Source organism: Strix uralensis, chromosome Z (genome assembly GCF_047716275.1).
Source record: "Strix uralensis isolate ZFMK-TIS-50842 chromosome Z, bStrUra1, whole genome shotgun sequence".
In the NCBI taxonomy this organism is placed as follows: domain Eukaryota; kingdom Metazoa; phylum Chordata; class Aves; order Strigiformes; family Strigidae; genus Strix; species Strix uralensis.
The window spans coordinates 17,083,065-17,110,845 of record NC_134012.1 but is presented as its reverse complement, the minus strand read 5'-3'; the positions used below and the strand labels follow the sequence as shown (position 1 = coordinate 17,110,845).

General features: G+C 40.9%; 1 protein-coding gene across 4 annotated transcripts in view; it reads right to left on the bottom strand.

Moving 5' to 3' along the window:
• Window positions 1-26,234, bottom strand: part of MTAP (methylthioadenosine phosphorylase) — a 33,159-nt gene extending 6,925 nt beyond the window's left edge. The window contains exons 1-6 of one of the 4 annotated variants that reach the window (XM_074855968.1): window positions 26,181-26,234; window positions 21,413-21,499; window positions 13,143-13,201; window positions 10,658-10,825; window positions 3,865-3,967; window positions 102-341 (exon numbers count right to left, since the gene is read on the bottom strand). In XM_074855968.1, the coding sequence (XP_074712069.1) occupies window positions 102-341; window positions 3,865-3,967; window positions 10,658-10,825; window positions 13,143-13,201; window positions 21,413-21,499; window positions 26,181-26,204 (681 nt within the window). In that variant the 5' untranslated portion in view covers window positions 26,205-26,234. Of the gene's footprint in view, window positions 1-101; window positions 342-3,864; window positions 3,968-10,657; window positions 10,826-13,142; window positions 13,202-21,412; window positions 21,500-22,649; window positions 22,814-25,595; window positions 25,685-26,180 lie in introns of those variants that run through there. The other 3 variants (XM_074855967.1, XM_074855969.1, XM_074855970.1) reach the window with 3 other exon arrangements.
• Between the last annotated feature and the right edge of the window lie 1,547 nt (window positions 26,235-27,781).

Genomic DNA, 27,781 nt, shown 5'->3' with positions numbered 1-27,781 from the left:
AAAGAACAGATTTAGTTCAGTATGTGATCTCTTATCAGAACCTGCAGGTTCTCATCCAGATTCCTCAGAACAAGAGCCAGAGGAAAAAAAGTTTCACTCACTGCTTCTTCATGTTCCTTCCAGCTGTCGTAATCTGTTGCCATGGCAATACTGGCATAACTCATTCCAGCTTCTTTCGCAAGAATCACTTCAGGCACTGTGGTCATGTTGATAACATCAGCTCCCCAGCTGCGAAACATCAAGCTTTCTGCTCGAGAACTGAAACGTGGGCCTTCAATTGTGATCACTGTCCCCTTGGAATGACACTGGAGCCCAAGCTTCTTGGCAGTCTCGATAAGAACCTGCAAAACATGCCAGGAAAAGGAAATAATTCTCCTGGTGCACTGTTTTTGCATCCCATGAGAAAACTTACAAAAGAAATTAGCTTTATACAAAGCAGTCAAGCTTCATATGGCCACAGCTGTCCAAAACGAAGGATCAGTTCCAGTTTCCTCATCCAGCAAAAGAAATTAATAATCCTACTAACAGGAATGATCTTGGACTCATCTAATTTTGCTAGTAAAGGTTGGATTGCTGTTTTCGATGCAGACCAAGAAGACTGGAAAACAAAACATTTTTGCATTATATTTAGGCTGTGCTTATGTTAAGAACAGAATGGTGAAAACACTCCACTGAGCACTACAGTACCACATGGTGGAGTTGAGCTGCTGAGAACAGTAATAGAAATTTACTTTTTTGAAAATAAACTTTACAAGCACATACTTCAAAGAGTATCCTGGAATCTGTAGAGAAATTATCACCATATTTTCCCAGTGACTGAGCTGTCCACTTTATATATACCATGCACTTCACATCAATCTTTACAGTTCCAACTAGGACCTTGCATATGGCAGAATCATCATGACTTCCTCTCTTGGTAAGTGGCCTGGGCAATGCCAGTTGATACAGTAGGAATAAGTGTATCAGCATGTGTAGATGGGATTAGGACACCTGTAACTGTGCTGAGTAGGAAGGGGAAAGTAACTATGATGACATCTGTTTAAGACAATCATCAACAGAAAAGAAAAGCTTGAAAAGAAGTGCAAAAGCAGCATGAAAAATAATGACACAACAGGAGAGAGCTTCATAACACAGCAGCAGTGAAAACCTAGTCTGACACCACTAAAAGCTGACTTGTCGGCATCACGACCTTCACACAGGCCAGGTGGAGCAGTCTCCCTTCAAAATGCTGTGAGAAGCCTGCACTCCAGCTGGCTGGTCGACCTGCCATATACAGCTGCAACAAGCAGCGATACTTCAGGTGTGCTATGTGACCTTGTGGGGTGCCTCCTCACTGGCATGTGGATCAGTGGATTGTGTGGAGGAGCACAATTACACAGAAAGCTGGAGTACCCACACCTCCCACTGCAGATGCGTGTAAACAGGTAAACCTTCACTGGCAGAAGAAGGTGGGCATGCATGTAACCCACATGTGCAGGGGAAGGGTATTTGTGCATGCAACTGCGTGAATATCTGTGCAGGTGTAAAGCAGAGCTTCTGGGGATTAGCCACAGAGGACACTTAGAAATTTATAGGTGTTTATTAATATGCTGTAAATTAATCTAATATGAATCACATTTAATATTGTAGTTTATTGCTGATATTCATTCTGAATATATGACTCACTGATTGCCAGCTAATTGCATGTTGTTAATAAATCAATAGACAACTTCAATTGTGATTTGACTTAACCCACAGTTCAGCAGTATTTCCCTGAAACTCTTTACAAAGTTCCAACTTTATTCCCTATAAGATGTTGCAGTAAGCCCCAGTTTCTGGAAGCAGTAATAACCATGACACCCTACATTAATCAAAAATTTGCAGTCAGAGAAAAGAGAAACTCTTTTCAGATTCTCACTGAATTTACAGTGCATAAAAACCAGAGTATCTTCATGTATCTGAACAAATGCAATTTAATATAAAGTTTTCAGATGTTTTCATGCAAAATTCTGTAGTCTATTACATTAATACTTTTGGCTTTATTATTATTATTACTGCATTTATCTATGAAATTCCCCTGTATTAGGATAAACTGGGCTGAAACAATCTCAACAATTTTCAGGGATAGTTCCAGGAAAAAAGTTTAAGTCATTTTTATCTGGTATTTTCAAATGAAGGAAAGTATCCCTTTTCAGCCTAAGAGCTCAAAACCACATGTTCTTTAAAGCATCTGCTAGGATGATTAGAATGTATAGGCTAATGAGATAATGATCACATGTGAGACTGGGAAGTACCTAAATGTTTTTTCTCTGTTTGAAAAGGAGCATTTCTCTGTTTGCATTTCAAACAATGTAATACCCAAAGAACATTGTCTCTAGCTACTCAGCAATCAAATGAACACTAGCCTTGGTATACGCTTCCTGCAACCTCAGGAAATGGCTTATGCATATCTACTTACCTTTTCTAAAAAATGAGAAAAAGACACAGTGTAAAGTATTGCCAATCACTTCGGTAATAACACTGTTTTTAATCCACTTCAGAAAGTGTATAGTTAGCTGTCAATAAACTACTTGTATCTGTTGTGACATGACATCATGCTCAAAGTCAGTAAGCAATTATATGCCGACTAATCTTTGGTAAGAGCATGTGGCTAGGCTCTTGTTGCGTGAAAAATGCAAAGTATAATTTACTGCTCAATGGAAGAAGGCCAAAAGCATGCACATGTGTAATATGTAGTGGTATGTTTTCTCATGAGATTTAAAATGTCTTTACTTCATTGCAAAACACCTTGATTCCCAGTGCACTGAAGCCTTGTTCTACTAACAGTGTGTGGATCTGCTGGTGGATATCTCCAAACCACACTGCATCTGGCCAATTAATAAAAATAGCCTGTAATGACACTGAAGTGAATTGGTGACAAGAGCAGAATAGCTCAGTAGTATAAATATTGTACATGCTCTGGGTACAGATTGGGCCACCTGCTTCACAATTCTGCTTTGTCCTGCTTGGTATAGTAACTGACTGCACAGAGAGCAAGTTTCTTAGATGGATATGACTGAGTCTGTAAGCATTCCTGTGCCCCTGATAATGTACCTCCTTGCAGCTTCTGATCAAAGCATTTCACAACAGCACAAAATAAGCAGTTCAATCTTCACCTTCCCTTTTCCTCAGGTCTAAGAATACACTAAGCTGGCATATTTAATCACAGATACGCTCCTCCCAGAAGCTTATAAAGGTGTTGAAAAACAGAGCAGTGCTTAACACTGCTTAGTCTAAGCGTTTTTGAAGCCTTAAAATCTTGAAGTGACAAAACAAAGAACAACAGTTAAGAATAAAAGGCTGCTGTAATTTGGCTTGTTTCTACATTTAACATCCTTTAAACTAAGCCTTGACTGTCCACCACCACCAACTGCTACAACACACAAAAGCAGACATGTAATTTCTGTGAATGCTAAAGTACTCTTTATTTAATTCTTTGTATTAAGTATGTAGAGTGCCTCTACCATAGGTGTAGTTTTATTCAGAACAAAAAGGAACTAATTCCTAATTCTATCTTACTGTTGTGTTCACTTTGTTGCTCTCTTGGCTTGTTACCTGATAAATAAAGATCTTTTGTCCTGTTATTAAGACCCTGGGGAAATCTAGGTTGCTAACCGACATCATCTGCACACCTCTCTTAGGAAGACAGCTTTTACAGACAGAAGATATTTACTTCCCGTGCCTTCCAAATGTTACATTTTTCCTTAATACCATGACATATCTGAGAAACAGGAATAAAGAGGTGCAGATTGCCTCTGTAATCTAAGAATGCATAATTAGACTATTATATAATAAGTAAGTGTCATAAAAATAACATTTATAAATACTATTACAAAATTTACTAACCTCTCTGGTTTTGGTGCAGAATGGCTCTGCCATTGGAATATGACATACTCCTGAAAGAGTGGAATGCTGCCCATCGTATAAAGTACAATGCCTTTTAGTTGTCCTAGAAAAGCAGAAAACATGCTCAGAGAGAAGAGAAAGCAAGAAATTTACAGAAATCCAACAAACATAGCATTCCTGGGAGGGAACAAAAATACCAGTATGATAGGAACGACCATCTGTAATCCTGCCTCTGTACAAACCTTTCAGAACTGAACTCAAGAGTATAGAACTGTTACTCCAGTAGTGCATTGTCAATTAATTAGAGAAAATCTATTGTTACCAAGACACTGAAATGCTGATTTTTTCCTAAATGACACAGCCACATCATGCTGCAATTCTACCCAAAAGAAATCAGCTAAATCTAATAGTCAGGCAAGTAATCTCTGAAAAAAAGAGCACAGTAAGCTTTCAGGAAGGGAAGGAATCAAGTCTGAATTATCACAAAGCTAGCCAAAATAGAGCTTGTTCATATCACTGCATTCCTAGATTGAAAAGATGGAAATTTATAGGAACAGCTTCCTGAACAAGAGAGGTATAAATTCAACCAAAAAAACCCTGAAACAGGATGTCTTCAAATTCTCAGAAAGATTACACACATGCATTGGCAGCTTGCAAGAAGAATCCTTTTTCTCCTGTCTTTTAGTTGAGAAGCTGTTTCTTTGCATGGAAACAGGCAAACATGCTGCAGAAATTACTATCCAGCATGCCATTTTGACAACTACTGGAACTGTTACCCACCAATACTTTACCTTAAAATGCACTAGATGGCAAAAACCCTCTAGAACAAAATTCTTTGAGACACTCCCTTCTTTCCTGAAGTATGTCACATATTGTAATTTGTGGGAGAAAAGTAATGCAACAGCCACAGTTAAAGTACAAAATTTCTGCTGATAATACTTCTTGCAGCAGTTCCCCACCCAAGTCACCAGCAAATATTTAAAAGAAGGTTTTAAATACAACTTATATGTTAAGAGTAGATTTGAAAAAAAAGTACCTATAGGGTAGCCTTAAGGATGACAGCAAATTAAAAACATATGCAAAATGGGATACAGCTGTTAAAACTGCTTGAAATGGTAATATCAATTTTTTCCTTTATGAGATATTGAAGAGCTGCAAATAGAATATATCTGGTTTTACACACTTTTTTTCAGTGTCTGCTAATGAATTTTTAGAATTGGAGGAAATGGGAAAAGTCATAATCCATTTCCTGCATTACAGTATTTCAGATGTTGTTAGTCAGGCCCTTTCACTCAGAAAAGTGTTGAGGAAAGATCACGTATGCATAAATATTAATCTCTGACTTTCAGATACCCTAAAGGCCACATCAGTACATGATCTAATAAAGAAATCCAACTATATTTAACACCATACATACAAACTTCATGGGAATAAGTAACAAGGGTAAGACCTATGACTGCTCTGAGCAATGGTCCACATGTGTTTGCGCTCTGAGTGTAACAATTTCTCTTCCGCATGGAAGGATTCAACTCTGCAAAGGCCACAGCTATTCCATATGGGGCCAGCTGATGTGTCCGTAAATTGCGAGGCTTAGGGCGAGAATAAAGGCAGATTTGAACCAAAATCTGACTCTTGCTATCTATGAAGTAATGACTGGCACAGAGGAATGTCTTTTAGCCTCTCCTCCATTTCTGTAGTCCTGCTACTCAAGTCAGGAGTTGGCCATTCTGATCTGTCCCACTCACCTGTCTGCAAGGTAGAGGGCAGCAGCATGTAATCTGTACTGCTTCTCTGTATCCCTTGCAGAGAGAATGAAGGTTACAGAATCACAGATGCTTTCCTTGCCTTACTCTCACAGAGACCAAGAGCCAGAAAGCAAACAGCAGTATCTGCCTAAAGCTTCTGTCATTATATAAGTTTCCCTGACTGACTCCTCATGGAGCCATCAGGAAACAAACAATAAGGAACTCAACAGCTACTCTTCAAAGACAGTTTGCTTATTAGATCTCATAGTTTTAAGTGTGGAGAAGTCCACGTGCCCTCCATCAGAAGAAGAGCCTGCTTAACAGCAGAGCGCAACCAAATGTTATACAACTCCTGGTTGTTTACATTAAAACAGGAAGAAGTCATCAAGTGCCTGCCTAGAAACTAGCCACACTACTCGTAGTAGAAGCGCACAGTCCAGAAGGATCAAGCATAGCATGAAGGGAAAGTACAGAGATGCCCCCAGTGGGGGCAATCAGAAGCTGCACCTGAAAGCACTGGACTGCTAACTACAGGGCTGCACAGCTCCTGCTGGCCATCTGACCTCTGGAGGGCTCTGCAGAGAATCCCCACCGGACCCTCATGCTGCTTCTGTGCCAAACAGTGGGCAGCATTACAGGAGAAAAGGGAATTCTTCCCCTGTGAAAGGGGAATGTATGTTTTTGTTCATAACCGCTTGTGCATCAAGCTCAAGGAGACAGTGCTAATCATAGTGCAAGCAAACCCTTGCACTCTTGCATAGTTTAGCCATGCCTACCTTGCCCTTACTGCTTTTTCAAATTCACAGCTGCACATACCACAATTTTGAAGGTGTCCCCAGAGCCTGTACTCCCTATCCTCAGCAATAGCCACACTTTTAATCAGACAGTAAGGTGACTTTTGCTCCTTCATTTTGATTTTATCACAGTAACAAGATTTTCTGGCAGTGCTCACTATGACTGATGCTAGGAAGCAAAACCCAACTCAAGTATGTGAATAAACAAATAATTTCCATCTGTGACAAACAGTCCTCTACCACTTGCATCATCAACTTTCTTCCAGTAGTGTTGAATTATCAACAAGCTATTAGAAATTAAAGAACAAAATGAAAATTCACACTGGCATCTGCAGTATAAAAAGCAGTCTCAGCATGCTCTGCCTCTTCAGGAACATTGAAAGAAAATTATCCCACAAAACAAGAGTGCAACAATACTATAATAATTGTATTGGTGTGACACAAAGAATTCAAATAATAAAGTTGGCAGCTGTTACAGGGTTTCTTTTATGAAGCTGAGTCATCCAAGTAAGTAGTTACCATCTTACTCTTCTTTTCCTAGCAAACAGCAGCAGCAACAAAGTATTAAAAAGCCCCTAATCAGTCTGATCTAGCCAGCTGACTAACAGCACTGTAATAAACTAACAGGAGCCAAAGGCATAAAAAAATTCTTCCAGATTTTTTTTTAGGCACTTGTTTCAAAGAAGAGAACAACTGTTACAGCCCATAATATTACCTGTGGTTACTTTTGGATTTGTAAGTAGGGACAACACCATGTAAATATTTTAGTACTTATTTAACAAAACATCTTTTATTGTTTAAATACACACCCTAATAGATAAGTGCGCAGAAAGCAGTGACTCTACATATGAAATCAAACACCTACTAGGAGTGCTAATGATCTGCAGAATTAAGTTCTCGGAAGTTTGGAAAAGCTATATAGTTCTTATTACACCTATTCAGTGCTCCCCACTATAAGTCAAACCTATGCCCTAAACTAGACGGAACTCCTACACAACTCCATATACTGAAATCCTGTCATTAATGCCACAGAGTACATGCCCACAGGGAGCAAATTACAATTGCTGCCTACAGCTTTCTGCTCAATTCTAGCTCTTCTCCTATTCCCATTCACCGTTTTTAATTCTTGCTTCATACCTGAAAGGTACCTGGACACCTAGAAAGGACTGCTTTCAATGGCAGCTTGAGCAAATCCTTCCCACCTAGACCCAGGCCTCTTTTCTATGTAGTGCCTGGCATGGGTTAATCACTACATAGAAGCCAGGGTACCTTTCAAGAAAAATAACTGACTGTTTTTGCAGCTTTAACCTTCTTTCCAAGACTGCTAACATAGTTTGTTTGCAGGACCTTGATTTTTCACTGAGTGTTTCAAAAAAATTGCATCTTTTCAGAATTTGGTGGACAATTAATCTATTTTGTCCCATAAAAATATCCTCCTGTCAGCAGCACTGTTTTCATGATTTATGATACATAATGCAATCACTCTTACACATGATACACCTCTGCAAAAGGCAAAAATGCAGACCCTACCACCAAAGAACCAGCAGTCAATACCCACTGTCAAAGATCATCAGGGGAAAAGACTTATCACAGAAATCAAATTCTCAAATGAAGCAGACTATTATGACTTGTCAGTTTTCTTAGCTAAAGGGCAAGCTAGTAATGATTTCAATATTTATATTACATATTGTTTTTCCACACTGAAATGTTCTCACCTCCTTTTCTGAGACGCTTCTCCGTTTCCTGAAGCCATGAAACAAGTACCCACAAGTTCCCACTCTTCTAAATCAAAATGAAAACTTGCCTGAATTAAACGCTGCCCATATATTAGCTATGCCATTACTATGGTGGCCATCTGAATAAACTCTAAATGAAGACACAGATCATAGAATCACAGAATGGTTGAGGTTAAAAGGGACGTCTGGAGGTCACTGGTCCAACACTCTGTTCAAGCAGGGCCACCTAGAACTGGTTGCCCAGTCCAGGTGGCTTTTCAATATCTCCAAAGATGGAGACTCCATAGTGTCTCTGGGCAACCTGTGCCAGTGGTCAGTCACTCTCACAGTGAAAAAGTGTTTCCTGGTGTTCAGAGAGCACTCCTCTCTTTCAGTTTGTGTCTGTTGCCTCTGGTCCTGTCACTGGGCATCACTGGGAAGAGTCTGGTTCTGTCTTCTTTACACCATCACTTCAGGTATTTATATACACTGATGAGCTCCCCCTTGAGACTTCTCCAGGCTGAACACTTCCAGCTCTCCTCATGCTTCAGTCCTGTCAACATCTTTGTGGCCCTTTATTGGACAATCTTCAGTATGTCCATGTCCCTCTTGCACTGGGGAGCCCAGCACTGGACACAGTAATCCAGTTGTGGCCTCACAAGTGCTGAGTAGAGGGGAAGAAGGATCAGCTCCTTTGACCTGCTGGTAACACCCCTACTAATGCAGCCCAAGGTACTATTTGTCTTCTTTGTTGCAATGTAAATGATCCTTATCCTTTCACTCATCTTCACATCAGATAAATAGATAAATATATTGATTTGTTCCATAACCTTTTTTTTTTCTTTCTTCTTGAAAGGGACTTGTTCTTAAAACCCAGACTTAACCAAGCTGATTATTTCTTTTCCAGCTCTGAAGTTATGGTGCAGACTGGCAAGTGCTGGGAAATTTAAAGCTGAGAGGTGATCAGGTAGCTTCAAAAGGAATTGTTAATTTTGGTAATGACATTATGGATGAAAAATGGTCTCAGATTTCATATCTGTGTTCACTTCCTGGCTCTGTTAAAGTCTTTCTGCCTGACCTCTGCAAGAGTTAGTTTCTCCATACTTCCACTCTTCATCTGTAGCAGGTAATAACTCTGCAATCATTCCAACCGTTTCTTGTTTAAAACTGCAGGCTCTCTGGGCCAGAGGCTACTTCCTACCATGCATGCAATTCACAACTTAGCGTGGTTAGGCTTCCCTCATCTACTTAGGAATCTGCTAGATAATAATGCTGTCAAAATAACTGGTGCTTTACTCACAATCATCCAAACTGTGTACCCAAGTATGTTTAATATCTTTCCTACATAAATCAGTATCAATACTAGTTACTCATTTCCAAGTACTACTGGCAGAATAAGGATGATTGTGATTTAATCTGTATAAACAAAGTGATCAGCCTAAATACTTTTGGACTTGAAGAAAAAAAAAAACCAGACCATTGTCAGCAATACAGATGCTCTCCATCCATAAATCAACTCCAGTATAACAGGAAGCAGTTTGTATGGGGCTTGCTCCTGCAGGGTACTGAGTCATTTAGATACACTGTACTTAAAATGTACTCTCTTACAAGAAAAAGCATTTCAGCTACACACACAAAAAATATCAGTAAGTCAAAACGTGAGTAGCACTGCACTGCAGAGAACAAACCTAAGTATACGTGTTCAGTTGGCAATGAAATATTGTCAGCAGCCCCACAAAAGCACAAAAAAGCTGCATAAACCACCCCAAACACTTAAAATTGGGTGGAATACCCAAATAAAACTTCCAGGTACAGTATACCTATAAGTACTAATAATAAATTTACCTCTTAAAATGTGCAACTATATTTTAAAAAATATTTTGTGTAGTTGGTGATCTTTAAATGTAGCTTTTTTTCCCCTGTTTGCTTGAATTTTTCTAAACATCAGATAATCAAGGAGGGGAGGACTGACTGGAGTAGACTTTGGAAAAAATTTACTTCTTTATGATCCTTAGCAAATAAAAAATGTTAGCATATATCCTTGTTTTAAAACTACCTCCTCTCTTTTCCCACTGTGTTGTATTTGATCTCTCTTCTGTAAAGACTCATTACTACTGTACAAAGTTGCCTACCTGGCTCCTACTATGCTTTCTTGCACCTCTCCATTTCACTTCAGATTATTCTTAAAACTTAGAATGGATTGTGCTCTTACCCATGTTCTTCTCCCACATCTGAGAATAAGAGATGTCTTCTCTTCAGAATACTATTCCCAAGGAGCTACATTTTAGCTCATTTGAGACCATTCTTCAAAGCCTGCTATTTCTTCTGTCTGTTAGAACTGAACTTCTTGTAATCTCATTCCTGTTTCCTACCATGTCTCCTTGTATGAATCTCATTTTTTGCCAGAAGAACTGAGCCTGTCACCTTATTCCACAAAAACTTAATTTAACATTAACATGTTATTATATGGTTTAACCCCACTTGTCCTCTTTTTTCTCCTCCAAAACTAAGAACACAATTAAAGCCAAATGTTACTCACCTGTCAATGAATTGGTCAATTATGACAAGATCACCAGGTTGTATTTCCTCTCGTAATGAACCACAGGCAGTAGTCACTAATACATGGGAACAATTTTCTTTTTTTAATGCCCAGATATTGGCACGGTAATTGATGTTTGATGGCATAATTGTATGATGCCTTCCATGTCTGCAAAAATACATGTTGCAAGAGAGTAAAATAAATCAGACTGAAATTGACTTCCTTCTCCCAGATACAGAGAATTTCAGGAAACATAATTTCGCTAACAACACTGGAAGTGGAACTGATCATTTCAGCTACTTCCAGTGTAGCTTGTTTTCCTAACTGTATTAAGGTTCTCTCAGTATTTGATTTGAGAAGCAGTGGTGTAGTTTTCTTTTTAAATGCAAAAATTTTAAGTTCAAGACCGTGATAAAAAGAATCTTGAAAATACAATCCAAATACACTTTAGCAGCTTCAAGAGTACAAAAAGCATTTTTCTCTGAATTTTTTAGGTCAATTCCATAGATTCTGATAATCCAAGTCTAGCAGATTAAATCTTCCATACAGTACAACAAATTTGTAAGATTTATATACACCTCTACAAATTTTCCACCCAGAAGTGCTGTTTGTATTCTCACCCAGAAAAGAACGGCACATCATAGGAAATTAAAACCAGAAAAAACACACTGTTTTAATCTGTCACCTTCCCCAAAAAACAGTAGAATCATCACATTTTTCTCTTTGCTCTTGAAATGATCTGACAGCTTTAATAAATTAGAAGAATGACTTCACACTGTTGCACTGTATTTTCTCACCAAGACAGGAAATACTTAACACAAAAGCTTGTGCTTGTAAGACTTATCTCAGTCATCACTATAGAGGTACATCACTCACATAATGATTAAACACATTTGAAAATTATTTTCAACGATGTAGGAGGAAAGGATGAACTTAATTTCCCAATTGATTCTTTCAGAGAGACAAAAAGGTTTTAAGAACTTCATCAACTGAAAACTGGGAGTTGCAGACATGACAAGCACTGTCAGGCAGGATTCCCATGTTGTCATCAGCATTTTGGTAAGCTACTAGGCATGTAGATTTATTGCTTAATGTTGCAGTTGTTGTAATCCTCTTCTAGAATATACATGCCTCTTTTTATAAATCTGGCATTCACAAGCAACTCTGTTATTTTTCCCAAAACACGAAGTGAAGTTGCAGGTACCTTACTCCCAAAAGTAAACTCACGAGTGTCATATGTGAATGGTCATAAATCCCAGCAAGGATGTAAACCACAGCCAAGTTGTTCAGTCACCTGTAGCCCAAGGTCTACTTTGATACAGAACACCTATGCGATCTTGGCTTAGCATTTCATTTGAGAAAATGAGAAATATGTTGTCCAGGTGTAATAAAATACATGAGCAAAGTCCATGCAAGGTGAGAAAAGTAAAACCACAGACAGAAGTATAATGGCAGAGATGTTTAACAGTCAGCAGCTTAATGGAAAAGTACCGGCATGAAAAGAATTGGGGCCCTGAGTGCACCACTGGGCCATAATTGCCCTGGCCAGCCTCACCCTGGGCCTCCACCCAAACACTCAGTGCCCATGAGCCTAGGTGATCCTGCCTTCAAGCTCAGGCTCCAGCCTTCACTCCTGGCCTAAGTCACAGATGTGCCTGTGCCCAGCCCTGCCTCCTGGATGGCCTTCAGACCTATCCTGCAGTTTGTCTCCAGACCTGTTCTCTGGATGGACTTTGGACACGTGCTGCAGCATTCGTCTCCAACCCTGTCTCTGGCTCCATCTCCTACTGTTCCTGTCTGGACTTGATTCATCACCTTGACTTGTCTGGGACTGCTGATGGACCCTGTTATCAGCTCCTGGCTCTGCCCATGCTGTCCAGATGCTGGCAACTGCGTTAATATTCTTCTGTTCAATCTAGTAGCACACTGGTCCTAGATATCCACAGTTACATTAGTGTGAAATTTCCATGCACTCATCTGGAGTCTCTTCTGAGAATGGTAACAGATGTATGAATAAAAATGACCCAGAGTGGGAGAACTAAATTGGATGCAGGCTCCTAAGCAACAAAGGTAACAGAGAGGACTCAATAATCAAAGGGGATGATTTGGAAGAGACTACAGTGCTACCAGAGATACAGTTTATCTGGAAACAGGCAATTTCCAAGTTTCACAAAGGAAATTTGCAAACACAAGAAGCAGACAAATTACTGAGGTTATCAGGTACCACCTACCTACCACCAGAGCAGGCAGCCTTGCAGCTGGAGTCTCTTTCCTAACCTATACGGTATTTTTAATACACTGAGCTCCTGCAGCATCAAATTTGTTCAGGAAAAATACCAGACTTCTGCTGGACTTTGCTAGCAACCACACAGAGCAAGATGAAGTCAGAGTAAAAATTCGGTTCACCTAATGTAAAAAAAACCCAACAAACTTTTGAGAAAACTTTAGGACACATAACATAAAACCCCCTAATATGCTTGTTTACCTTGCCAACAGCACACAGTCCACATTTTTTATCTTTCCCAATATCAAAGCATCTGAGGGCTGCAAGAGAAGCAAATAAAAATTAGTTACAGCGTGACAATCACATTAGAAACCTTAACTTTTTTTGCTACTTAAAAATAAGCAGGATAGTTATGAAAGGAAATACTGGTTACCACTGTAGTTTTACATTTTCTTCAGCTCAGCTCTGGAATTTGATATGGCAGATTAGTAAAACAGTCTGGAACAGGAAAATCAAACTTGACACCAGAAGAAATATCACAGTTTTTCTGCATCCATACTAACATTAATATTGCAAGTCCTTACTTTACGGTTTGAAACAGTAATACTTTCAAATACTTTGAAACAGTATTTCAAACACTGCTACACAAACATGAAAAAATGTACTTGTTGCTTTCACATTGATTAGCACCTCTTACTCCCTTGTGTGAACTTTGGTGGCTTTTTGCTAAACAGGTGCCATCCCCTACTAAAAGCCCCCTCCCAACAGAAATCACAGAATCGTCTAGGTTGGAAAAGACCTTGAAGATCATCTAGTCCAACCATTGACCTAACATTGACAGTTCCCAACTACACCATATCCCTCAGCACTATGTCAACCTGACTCTTAAATACCTCCAGGGATGGGGACTCCACCACCTCCCTGGGCAGCCCATTCCAACACCTAACAACCCCTTCTGTAAAGAAATACTTCCTAATAACCAGTCTAAACCTTCCCTGGCGCAACTTGAGGCCATTCCCTCTTGTCCTATCACTCATTACTTGGCTAAAGAGACTCATCCCCAGCTCTCTGCAACCTCCTTTCAGGTAGTTGTAGAGGGCGATGAGGTCTCCCCTCAGCCTCCTCTTCTCCAGACTAAACAACCCCAGTTCCCTCAGCCGCTCCTCGTACGACATGTGCTCCAGACCCTTCACCAGCTTCGTTGCCTTTCTCTGGACATGCCCGAGTAATTCAATGTCCTTTTTGTAGTGAGGGGCCCAAAACTGAACACAGTAATCGAGGTGTGGCCTCACCAGTGCCAAGTACAGAGGCAAGATCACTTCCCTGTCCCTGCTGGCCACGCTATTTCTGATACAAGCCAGGATGCCATTGGCCTTCTTGGCCACCTGGGCACACTGCTGGCTCATGTTCAGCCGGCTGTCAATCAACACCCCCAGGTCCCTCTCTGACTGGCAGCTCTCCAGCCACTCCTCCCCAGGCCTGTAGCGCTGCTGGAGGTTCTTGTGGCCCAAGTGCAGCACCCGGCATTTGGCTTTATTGAAACTCCTACAGTTGGCCTCAGCCCATCGCTCCAGCCTGTCCAGGTCTCTCTGCAGAGCCTCCCTACCCTCGAGCAGATCAACACTCCCACCCAACTTGGTGTCCTCTGCAAACTTACTGAGGGTGCACTCGATCCCCTCGTCTAGATCATCAATAAAGATGTTAAACAGGAGTGGCCCCAAAACCCAGCCCTGGGGGACACCACTCGTGACCAGCCGCCAACTGGATTTAACTCCATTCACCACAACTCTTTGGGCCCGGCCATCCAGCCAGTTTTTTACCCAGCAAAGCGTGTGCCCATCCAAGCCACGAGCAGCCAGTTTTGCCAGGAGAATGCTGTGGGAAACGGTGTCAAAGGCCTTACTGAAGTCAAGGCAGACAACATCCACAGCCTTCCCCTCATCCAATAAACAGGTCGCCCTGTCGTAGAAGGAGATCGGGTTTGTCAAGCAGGACCTGCCTTTCATAAACCCATGCTGACTGGGCCTGAGCATCTGGTTGTCCCACATGTGCTGTGTGATGGTACTCTGGATGAGCTGCTCCACCAGCTTCCCGGGCACTGACGTCAAGCTGACAGGCCTGTAATTTCCTGGATCATCCTTCTGACCCTTCTTATAGATGGGTGTCACATTGGCCAGTTTCCAATCTGTATTTTATCAGATTTAATCTGTCCCTTTCCATAACACTCCCCATTCTCTTCTCTGTCCCCTTCCTACTATGGCCCCCTAGCTCACACTAGGGGTGTGAGGAGGAGTTCTAGACTCCTCCAACACAGCCTTCATTCCTACCCAGCTTCCTGACAAACTCCCTCTTCTCTGCTGCTGGGAATCCTGCTTTTGGGAAGTGAACTGTGATATGACAGAGAACTTCTGGTACACTAGTGGCAGAAACAGTGTTGTATTTGGTCAGCCCAGGGACCAGGAGACAGCATGCACTCTCCTCTCACAGCTACACAATGAGAATATACATAACCAATCAGGCAGGAAGTGAGAGCATTTTGGATTTAGCTGTCCAGCTGGGACACATGTCCTGCCATGGTCATACTGCCCACATGGGGCAGTCCCCAAGTCATCAACCACCACGACAACAAACTGACTGCTCTGTGGGCTGTGTTCTGCTCCTGGGCACACGCATCAGGGATCTGAAATACGCAATGCTTCTAGCTTCCCTTTTTGTTAAAAAATGCAACGCCTCTGTTTAATTAGATGTTAAACTGCATTTGTGCTGAACAGCAGTGCAGTTGGATGTGTCGCTTCTCCTGCTCAATTCAGAACTGCATGCATTTCACTCTTTTTATTGCAATGTAGAAGAAACTGTAAATAAGCTGGAAGCCACTCTGTACCAATCTTTCTTTCCATACCCTGGGATTTAAAGCTGAAATAGCTATTAACAAAATTACAATTTATTTACTGATCACAAGTTTGTAAGTATCTGGAAGGACTCACACATTTGCATTTAGAAATGTTCTGTTGCCTGCTACTTGCTATAATTTTATTTGTATTTCAATGCTAGCTGTAACATTTCAATTAGCATTTAGTTTTACAGCTCTTAATTCTACTATACACTTGAAAATTTGCAGAGATCTAGAATAAAGTAATACATGAATCCCACATAGCTGCATTTTAGAGATACTAATTTCTAATAAAAACACCACTTTCTACTACCTATTGCACAGGTCTTTTTGGTAATTTTCAATGTGAAATCTCCTCAAAGCATAATTACCTCAATCACCTAGGTTTAAATTCTGCCCACATATCTACCATATTTTTTTTTAATAAAGGGAATGTTCCAGAAAATTTATTTTTAGAACTGTAGTGTATTCTGACTTATTTTTAGAAGTTACCATTTAATACTAATTTACTGACATTTAAACGTTTAATCTATTTACCTTACTTAACATATACTCATCTGAACCAGACATGGCTTTAAGAGCAAAATTTCACACAGGGTGAAAGCCTTGATGTCTAGTTGCCAAGGCATTTTGATGTTGCAACATTCTATAACAATGAAGGTTCACACATTTGTGGGTTTGTTTTGTTTTGAGAGCAGGCATTTGCTGTGTGAATAAGCTTGCAACTTAGCTCACAGCAGCACACAAAAATACTCTTAAAAATTAAAGAGGACTTCAGCCAAAATTCCTTGCTTCCTATCAAAATGAAAAGTAAAGATCAGTAAGTTGAAGACTGGATCCTTTGCTTTACAAATGACAGATTCAAGTTTATTGCAAGCAATAGATTCAAGTTTATATCGGTTTCCAAAAGATTTGGGGTAGAAAGGTCTAATTTAACTGCTATTTGATATTCAGCATCACCACAGAACTCCACTGAATTTTGGCATATGCTGCTGATGCAGCAAGAATGCAACAGCTTTGAAATCCAACAGACTTCAAGATCTAGTTGTGGTGGCCAGGGTTTCTATCCCTATCTGCTGCCATCCTAGTCACTTCAAAAGGCTTCAGAGTGGCTGTGTAACAGGACTGGTTATCATCTTTACACAGATTTCCAGAGAACACATTCAGGGCATCTTCCAGGTGACTGCCTGAGTACCTTTCTTGTACACGATTGCTAGAAACATGGCAGGGAGAAAGAAAGATTTGGAACGAAGAATGTTCTGCTAAATGATGAACTGACAGTTTAAGAAAAAACTTTGCAGATACTGCATCATGGGTCATTAAAAGAGAGGAAATAAGGATAAGCCAGCATGTGTAAAGTTACAAGGAAGTGAAAGATACAGAAATTTCAAACTATGTGTTAACCACTTAACAGAGCTAGTGTATGCTTCTGTTCCGCTCTCTTTCTCCCACAAGTTCTTTCCAGTGCTGTACCTCTCCACTGTTATGTCAGTTGTATCCAGGAGCTTTGAAATGTTAGTAAAATAATAAAAACTTCCAGTGGAACAATCCGAATTTGAAGCTCTAATACAGTACTTTTAAAGCAGGATTTAATAATAAAACGCCCAATGAAAAGTTCTCAAAACATTAATAATTCATGTATGTATTTAACTACTTCCTCCTTCCACAAAATCCAAGTCAGACATATATTACTCAGTGTTGCAAAACAGAAAAGGAAGCAAAGAACCCTGGGCAGTTAACCCAAAATTATGACAGTAACAAACAATTTAAATAAATCCCCTTTGTCTGCAACACAAATATGCTTAAGGTATGGTTCATGTGGTGCTTACAGAATTAATTTTTTCTTCGGTCTCACCTCAGAACCAAGCTAGAACAGAAAATAGAACGAACAAGCAAAATAAAAATCTAAGGAAAACTTGAGATGGAGAAGTATCTCACAGGTTCCCCAAGCCTTCATTTAACCTGTGGTCTAGTTTCGGAACCAAATGATGTACATAATTTTGGGCAGGCAGAAGAGAAGCTTAAGTGTTACATCACATGGTCTGATTTTCCTGATGCAAGCTTACAAAGCTCATGTGCAAGGTGGAAACCCCCACCCCGCTTTGTTTGCCAGATATATGTATGAGCAAAAAAAGCAAGGGCACCTAAAACAATTTTCTAGAACAGGAAGATATTTTGCCAATTTGGGGGAAGGTGATTCAGAACCAAGTTCTGTCATGCAGAAAGTAAAGCAACCTAACAAAGTATATTTTGAACAATGTTTTATTAGTAGCTTCAAAATTCAATGATTAAGATAAATGCTCTTATAAGAAATTTTCTTATCCTGTAAGAGAACAATATTTTCCATATCTGGAGATGGAATACCAAAAAGTTTTCAGGTATTTTCCATAGAGTACCAAATCTTTGATGCAATCAAAATGGTGGAAGTGGACAGGGAGAAAAGAAGGCTGGAATATTAACAGCTGTAAGCATATTTATTTTTGAAAAAAACTAATGTACTGCATGTTCACTAGTATTACTAATGTAACATGAAAGATCATTGGAGGACAGACCAATGCCAATATAGAGAATTGCAGAAATTTTCATACTAGTTTCCTTTAAACTTTTCCATATTTCACCTGAAAAAAATAACCTCACATTCCCTAGTGATGTAAGTTTTGTTACTGAATGATTCTTACTATTAGAGAAGGCCAAAGCGAAATACAATTCAAGGACTCTATATGAACAAAATGTAAGCTATTATTCTGCTTCGAAAAGTAAAGAAACAGCATTAAAGAAACTTGTATTTTGCTGTTGTCAAATGTAAAAGGTGTCAAGGAACATCACCACCAGAAAGGTTTTCAGCTGAAAATATTTTGGCTATGTCCTTGCCAAGAAACTTAAGAATTAAAAATGAAAATTCAAGGAAAGTAGAATTGTACACTTTGCATTTTTAGAGGGTAGAATGAAATGGACATACATTTTTTTAACTATGCCTTGCATTTTCCTTTTGGCATTCAGACATTAATTTTCATTGTTCCTAGTTTTGCTTCAACTACATAGGCTTGATGTTGCATCTCTAATTCTCTCAGCAATTCAAAGACCACAAAGTTCTGAACTTAGAATCTTATTAAGATCAAGCCCTTTATCTCTTGAAATTTCAGACAGATCCTCTCTTCAGTGATGTCATGGCTCTGTGAAAGAGCATCTTTATGGCAGAAAAATTCCTATTTGGTTTTATTTCAGTAACAATCAAGAACAAGACACACCTTTAGAAAAAAATACTAACCTAAACCACAAAATTCTAAATTTTTCCAAGCACACGTTAAAAAAGTTATCATTTGACATTTCGCATTCAGCAATACCTGCTTCTCTCATCTCTTTTATTCTCAAATGAGAAAGGCAGGCTGTGTAACACCTTTCCTGAATGCTAAAAGGCCTCCACAGCAAAATAAGCAAACATTGATTCACCTAGTGATACCAATTAAATTTGTGAGGTCTGTTTCTGCTTCAATTAAGTCCATCAACCTGACTCACTCAATGAACTTCGTGCCACTGTGACTTGTGATTGCAGCCCTGCACATCTTACACTAAGGCTGATCCACCAGTTGCTCCATGACGATGAAAAACGAGGGTGTAAACTGCATTCAAACACTGAAGCTAATGTGATTCTGTGCAGGAGTGCCTACATGAAACAACCATCAGAACAATAGTCCAAGTTCTTATCATATCTACAGGCAGAGAGAAGAGTGACAGGCCAGCAGGGGTAAGGTCAAAAGCTCGCTGTTTGCTGTGGTCCCTTTCACAGATACAGAAGCCCCATAAATTGCAGTTTTCCATCCAGGCCAGCTTAACAGTCCCAGTTCAGCTCATCACAGTATCTAGGATGCCTGCTTGGGTTCTTACCATGACATCTCAGTTATACACCACTCCCTGCCCCACCATACAGAGAGAGAATATTCACAAGCTATTTCTTTAAACTGAGCCTCTGCTAAATGCATAATACATAAGCTCAGACACAGACAGTCCACTGATGGAGGTTTCTCAGAAACCGCAACAGGCAACCAAGATTTATTTTCCCCTATTCATGTTGCATTCTGTGAAGAACATATTAAAACAACAGTAGCTAAGCTGCTTCCTAAACGAAATTAAAAAAGTGTCCCATACTGAGGAAGCTTATTCCACTCCCTTATGCAGGAGACATCCTGCAGGTACTCCTACTCTTCTTAGTAATACTAAACCCTGCTGTAGGCCCACCTAGTGCACCACACAGTTTGGGCCACTAAAATCCTGCTGCATCCCAGCACCGAGACAAAACAGCCCTCCAAATGCTGTGCTGCCACTGTGCCCTTAAAACAGACTCCTGTGAGGGAGAAGAGTGTTTCATCTTTCCTGGATACAAAGGCTTCAGTTAATATCTGCTACTAGTGCTGGTTTTGCTCTGTAAGCACTCTTCAGACGCAGCCAAGCTATGACCAGCCATGACTCTCACAAATACAGAATGCAACAGCAAACAGTTTGGTTTCATCAGTGGATTCTACTTCAGACCAATACTGGCTACTTTTTGGAGATCATGGTACAGAAAATGGAGGAGGCAAGTTCTCTTCTTTCTCTTGCAGTTTGTTAGATTTTGAGGGATAGTGGAAAAGTCAAAAGTATTTTTCTGATTATGTTTTCTCCTCCCTTAACCTTTATCTCCTTCCACATCTTGAATGGTGTGCACAAAAATTCCGCTTGCTTTTTACTTCCCCCTTACGCCATTTTGAATGGAGGCACAGATTCAGATTTTCAATCACACACCACAGCTCTGAGATTTTTTGGCAAGATTCTACCCATAAAATGGCTCTTGCTACCACATGCCAGATGTTTTTTTGTATGTATTCTAGCTTACACTGGTAGATTTCATAAGAGATAATTCTGATAGAATTATGAAGCACTCAGACTCCCCCAGTCTTATGATATTACAGAGTATCTGAGATCCAGTTCTTCTATGAACTTCCTCCCCTTGATTTTCTGCCTGTAAATCTCTCATCCTTTGCCTTCCCTGTTTCTACTATAAATGCTTTTGGGCATAAACTGTCCTCCGCAACACACTCAGCACTGTGTATAAGAGCAACACCCCTAGCCTCCACTCCCTTTTGCTGAGGAAAAGGCCTGAAGCAATGTGAAGGAGAGTTGGCCAAGAATACCTGTGCCACAAAAACAGTTTCAGAGCTTAATTTTGTGGTTATAAGCATGATTGTAAGGAGAGCGCTGGTACGTGAGGCGTAATTCAGTGGGTACAGGGAAGAGGGTGGTCCATATAACTCAAAGAAGTTTTCTTCAATTCAGAAAGGTTCCTGGAGCAATGTGACATACTACAGATCACACAACAGCACACATTTGAAAGACAGGGTTTATCGCTCTTGACTGCAAATTCAGGACTGAGTTTGTAAATTCATCCAATCTACAAATGAAAAGAGGTATGTCTCCTTTGCATATCATCTTTGTAACACCCTGTTTCTACAAATTAAGAATCACAGAATACATAGCAACTAAAGGGAAACAGTCTTGTGGCAGTACTCCTTGATGCATTCAACAGTCTGAAAATTCTTAAAGCATACAGACATCTTTAAAAACAGCAAAAAGTCTCAGTAATAAAAAAAGAACAGGTTATACACACCTTGCCATAGGGAGTATCAATGTATTTTTCTCTTCTTCGTTCTAAGATATCCGGATCATCCAGGCCAGTTCCACCAATAATTCCGATCTTACACAGAAAACTATGTATTAGTCTTCTTGAGATTACACTCCATTCAACAGCATGTCTGAAAAATGAACTAGGCAGCTACGAAATATATTTTCTGCTTGAGATGGGGTTAGACCACAGATTAACAAAACATAATATACCCAGCAGAGTTTCCCAGAAAGGAAATTTCAAATGACTGACTTTAAACAACTGTATTTAACTTGCTAATTTCTTGCACTATGATTCTCCTTTTAAAAGATAGCAAATGAAAAAAGCTATTGAAAATGCAGAAGGATGTGCCAATTCATCATTTATTCCCAATACAAAAATGAAGGGTGTTATTTGGGAATGCCTCTAATGAGTGAGAAACACCTGTATAAAGCATATTGTAACAAAGGCTTCTTGTTTAAACGGGGAAAAACAGTCCAATACATAACAGCCATCCTGAATACCAGGCATTACTATATAGTATTATACATATAAAATAATGAAAACCTTTTTTCAAAATATTAGTAGAAGGTTTTTGTGGTGACTTGACAAAATCTAAGAACTTCCCAATTTCAGTAAGTTGTCTCTGTACAGCTTCTGAAAAGGGAGACAGCTGAACACCATCTTCACAGTGAAATAGAAAGAATTTGCTGACTCTTTCACCTGCTGTGAGCACTTCTGGGTTTCTTCACATATTTACAAATAGATTGTCTGGTACCTAAGAAGGTGTAAGTGCTCATTCAAACTGCCTGCAGCTGGGTCACTAATTCCATCCTGTGTAGACACACTACTGTCTGGTTTTATTCAACTCACAACCTTTCCCTAAGTAGAAACTTAACAGACTCTTGATCCTCCTACTTTTTTTAAAGTCTTTTCAAGTAGCAAATTTTTATGAAATTAGCTAACAGTTTCAAAGCATAAGGCGGAGGGAAAAGAGAGGGCAAAGCAAAGGGCCACTTAAATAAAATGTATTTTATTTCCTTAGGAAATCAGGCTAAAAGTTCTATGTTATGTTTTGATACAACCTGCAGTGAAAAAGCATGAAGAGACTCACAAACCACCTATCTGACATGCTTTAGTAATCACTGACTTCTTGTTCTTGCTCATCTGTTCTAGTTCTTTTGTAAAAAAGGGGAAAGAAAAAAAAGGTAATTTGAAACATATATTCTGAGACTAAACCCACCTGTGATTTCATATTCCAGCTAAAGAAAAATGAATCTGAATTTTCTTGTTCATCATTGGAAAGTATCTCATTCTTGTCCTTCTAGGGATAATTTCATTTTCAATCAAGTCAAGTTTTCTCTTGAGTTCAGAACACTTCTAGCTCTTTGAATGAATGGGTACTGTCAGGCCCTTCACAACCTCAAGCTTAGCAATGGTATTTAAAAATAGTGTCACTGTTTATCACACACAGAGAAAATGCTACTGCTTTTTTTTTTTTTCCCTCCAACGCAACAAGTTGTTGCAAAGCCTGTCTCACTTTTAAGTTGAAGAATTCATACCATGGATGAGTTGCTTATCATGGAAAAAAAAAATTTGGAACCATTCTGGTGTGACTTATTACTGCGTGGTTCCACCATTTTTTATTGTTTTTAAAGACAGAAAATTTCTCAAGTGAAACCTGCAGACCTCAAAGTACAATACCTCCCTTCCACAATACACACCCAACTGTCTCTTACTCTAGCTTTTTCTTAGCTTTCACATGCATAGACACCCCTGTATTCAACCACTGTATTAGTTGGCTTATCAAGCATTTTGTTTCAATAAGCAGAGATTCTGGGGTCTTCATTACACATCACACACTTCTCTGAGAAAGCTCTTCACACCAGACAGTGTAAACTCTGATACACTGAAGTAGTTTTAACAGATCTCCTATTTCCTTTTGCTACCCCCCTGTGGAGCACGAGGAGTAGTGCAAAGGGAAAATACCAGTAAAAATCCACAAACTCCAACCCTAAATATACTCAAGCATTAGGGAAGACCTAGATCATTGTTTGCAGTAGTACTGGTGGTCTGTTCCCATGTTACTCATGTTGCTTATTTATCACAAACGTTCAGATTGTCAGATTGCTCATGAAAATCCTGAAAACTATATAGATTTTAGGATGAATAATTTTTGCCTTAAGAATTGTGTAAGAAGTGTGCAACAGAAGCAATCATAAAGCTCAAAGTCAACAAAAGACCACCTTTAACATTATTCATGCATGCATTCAGTAAACAGGGAAGATTATTAACAGAAGTCAGGATCAAAACAGTGCCTTTTTTAGATCTAGAAAAAAAAAAGGTTCCTTCAGTAACTTAGCTAGCTTTCCTTTGATGTAATCCTTGTTTTATTAGTGCCCTATGATTTAAGATTGAGACTATTCAAATGGTCAAATTGGGAATGCTTATCTGCCTGGATTTTTATGTCTCGCAAAGTGAAAGTTGTTGGGACCGAGGAAAACAGTGCAATACTGGAGATACCAGCTACATGACATAAAAGTTATTTTGGAACTGCAATGCTTTATGGTCCTTATGAACGCACACATCCAGCACTGTAACAGACCGTTCCTGTACCAGAAAGCAGCACACCTGATCTGTGGCAGTACAGAGTTTGGTCTGTTCATGGCAGCACAGACCTAGTGAGTTTGCTTTCAGATTCGCTCTTGGGCTCGCTACTCCTGCTGCTGCAGTGGAATCAAGATATGCTTGTGCTGTACAGTTCAGTTACAAAGCAGGCTTTTACCAATGGCCATGCTGTCAGAAATGGCAGCAGTGCAAAACAGTCACAGCTCCCAGGGTAGAGAACCCACAGCATGGAAGAAGAGCTAGACTACCTTGAACTTGCTTTTGACTTCTTTCTCCTTGCAGCACTTTGGTCAACCTTCAAGCTACCTTAGGCAACACTGGCTAGAGAAACCCTGGGCTCACTGTAATTCACAGGAGAACTACTACAGTGGAAGGAATGTTAGGCCAGCAGACGTTTGTTGAAGCAGCTGATTCTCCAACCATGTAATACCAACTTCAAGCTGGCAGCTCCAAACCTAAAATTAGTTTTACCTCTCTGCAAGAGAATTATTTTTCCTCCAGTTTACATAACCTCCAGGCGTATCAGCTGTGTCTGGGGGCTGAAGACCTAAAAATCTGGTTCTATATTAAATTCTGCTTTACAGATCTTCTAGTTAATTATCAAAAGGCATGCAGTGGCTCTAGGCTTGGTGGACAGATACCCTGCTAAGGAAGCTAAGGTCTATTTCCACTTAGCAGCCCAGGCAAGGAATGGCAGAGAGAAGTCAACTCAGGGGGAAAAGTCTCACCTTTCCTCAAAAGGCAGAGACAGTCACATCTAGGAGTGACCTCAAGACTGTGCTCTATTTCCAGACTTTGCATCCTACAAAGTGACACAAATAACCTGTAAAAATTAATGAAGGCAGTAGCTAAGGTTATCTGGAATTTAGTCTAAAATGGCATTTCAGGGAATGCAACACAGAATATTTTGCTATGGTATAGTACATCTCAAACATTGGGAGGAAGAGCCACACAAGTGAAACCTAATAAAAAGTTATCACACCAGTAACTACAACATCAAAAGCATTTCTCTGTGGGAGTTCAAATAATGATCACACTGAAGTGTATACCTTTCTTGACCTACTGTTTGGTGAAATTCCTCAAGTAGGTTGACCCACAAGACACAGAAGTATCAGTGCAGTAGCAGTCTACACTTGTACATCTGAGGGTCTTAAACACTAGTACATGTTAAGCATTGTCATGAGTCTTTGTGACAACTAACAATCAGTGAATACATCTGTATTCCTCTCTTCTATTTTGGGATAATGAGAAGAGGATGGCTTTAAAAAGACTCTCACTTAGAAGGAGATAAACAGCAAACTGCATACAATTTATAGTTAAGAGAATAAACCTGCTGTCCCTGTAAAATAAAGACAGTTTGTAACAGATTTTTACACACCAAAACAACTGGGAGAGTAACTTCACCTCAGAAAACTAATTTGTATTTTGGTCAAAAGACAAACCCAGAGCTTCAGCCTGCTCCAGCCTAACTGGCCTGCCTATCTCTGACACAGGCCGTCACCTTTCGGAGCCATTTTTTTAAACACACGGGACGGACAAGTCTTAAGCGAAACTTTTGTACCGTCTCACTTCTGCTGCAGCTTTGGAATTTGTGCATCCAGCCACAGTCACAAACCCGCTCCGGTCTCTCTCACTGACAAATCCGACACACCGTAGGCGGGTGGAAAACCCTGAGAAGCAAAGGCCTCCGGCTCTCATTTAAAAAAAAAAAAAAATTCGTCTCTTCCGGGACGACCAGGGGACCACGGCAGGGCCGCGGCGCCTGCGGCGCGGCCCCGCGGCAGAGAGGCCCCAAACGGGCGAGGCGGAGGCTCGGTGGGGGAAACGCTCAGCCCGGCGCTGCCCGCCATGGCGGCTCCCCTCCCGCCAGGCACCGCTAAGGGCCGCCATGCTCCCGGGGCCGCTCCCGGCGGGCCGGGGGCGGAGCGGAGGCGGGCAGGGAGCAGGGAAGAACACGGCGGGCGAGAGGCAGCGCCAGGAGGGCAGCAGCGTGGCCCGCGCCCTCCCGCTCCGCACGCCCGGAGCCGGCCCGGGTCGAGGGGAGGGAGGCCGCAGGCGGGGAGGGGTTGAGGGCGGCGGTGGGCGCCGCCTCCTGCCGCCACGGCCGCCTCCTTCCCAACCCATGGCGGTGCGGACACACGCTTACCTTCACGGCCGCGGCGGCCGCCATGTTAGCAGGCAGGGCAGGGGTGGGGGCGGGGCGGTGCCGCTGGCAGCCGTCCAGCCCGCCGGGACAGCGCGCCGCGTGTGGCCCGGCCCGGCCCCGCCCCGCGCCCGCCGGCCCGGCCCCGCTCCCCGGCGCCACGGACCGAGGGCGGGAAGGCTGCTGTCGCTGCTGCCGCCCGCCGCCGTCGGGCGGCTTTCGCTAGGTGGCAGCGTCCGCCCGCGCTGAGGGGAGGCCGTGCTGGGCAGAGCCGCCGGGGGCCTCTCCGCGGGCACCTCCGGCCCGAGGAGATGCGGGGCTGGGCAGGCAGCCCCGCGGCGCGGCAGGTCTGTGCCTGCGGCTCGGCGGGAGAGGCCGGGGGCGCCTGAGGACTCCGCTCCACGGGCCCGAGAGACCGGCCTCCGGGTGTGAGCTCGATACTAGCTATTGTGCCTAATGCTAGTCACACAGCTGGAATTCTTCAGGAAGCGATTAGGAACATATGAGCAGAACAGATCCCTGGAGTAAATTCTGGTTTATCGTGACTTTGTGTCACAGCATAGGACATAACTGCTTCCCCCTCCCCCCCCCCCCCCCCCTTCTTCCTCAGGATATCTCCTCTTCAGAAGTGGGTATTGCCGTCCCATTATTTTTGAGTATTTCTATTAATACGCTGTTCCTACACTTTATCAGAATGGCCTCATCAGAATGTCTCCAACATACTTTTGAAAAATCAATATCATCTAGTTCGTAAGCCCTGAAATGTTACTACATCTTTGAAATGTATCCCCAGTGAAGGTTTTAATACCTTTTTAAAAGCTTTCATCTTGGAAATGGTTTTATTAAGTCAATGAGAATGCTGCTATGTTTAAATATGTCTTGAAATCACAGCCAGGGTACTTATCCTGCTTTCTTTTTAATACTTCTGATCTGTATGTTTATATGTGACTCTCCGGGAGTCTTTACTGACTGCATGTAAACAGAGGAATGCTGCAGCTGGTGGTATGTAAATACTTTGCTAAGTTACGCTGCAGTTCCAGAAAACAGTATTCCACAAATGTCATGATATAATAGAAATAATTGATCTACTTAAATGTCTAGCTGTGTGCTAAAAATGGCAAGCATTGGCTCTGTCTCTCTGAAAGCTAGCTTTCAGATGGTCCGTATTTCAGCCAGACCACCTACCATATTCCCGGAGACACTGTGGTTTATTTGACTTCCCCCCCAAATTCCTCTATTTGACAATAGAAGGTAGAACCAAACAGCACCACAAAATCCCTGGAGCACCCTATAAAGCAGTCACATAAAACCAAAAAGTGTTGATTAGTCCTAGATTGCCAGAAATGGCAAAATGAGACCAAAAGTTTGTCTCTAACCTATATGAAAATTCCTAATTTATAGTATTTGTAATTAAGCGGAAGAGGTTTGTTTTAAATTAAAAACCAATTCACTTAGAGGTTTAATATGGTTTAAATTAAGGGTGGTCTTTTCAATATCCAAAAATTATTCTGAGAACAAACTGGAGCATGTTCTCAAAAAAAAAAGTTTTGTTTCTGAAGTACACATATATAGAAAGTACATTTATTTAGCTCTTCAAGCTCAAT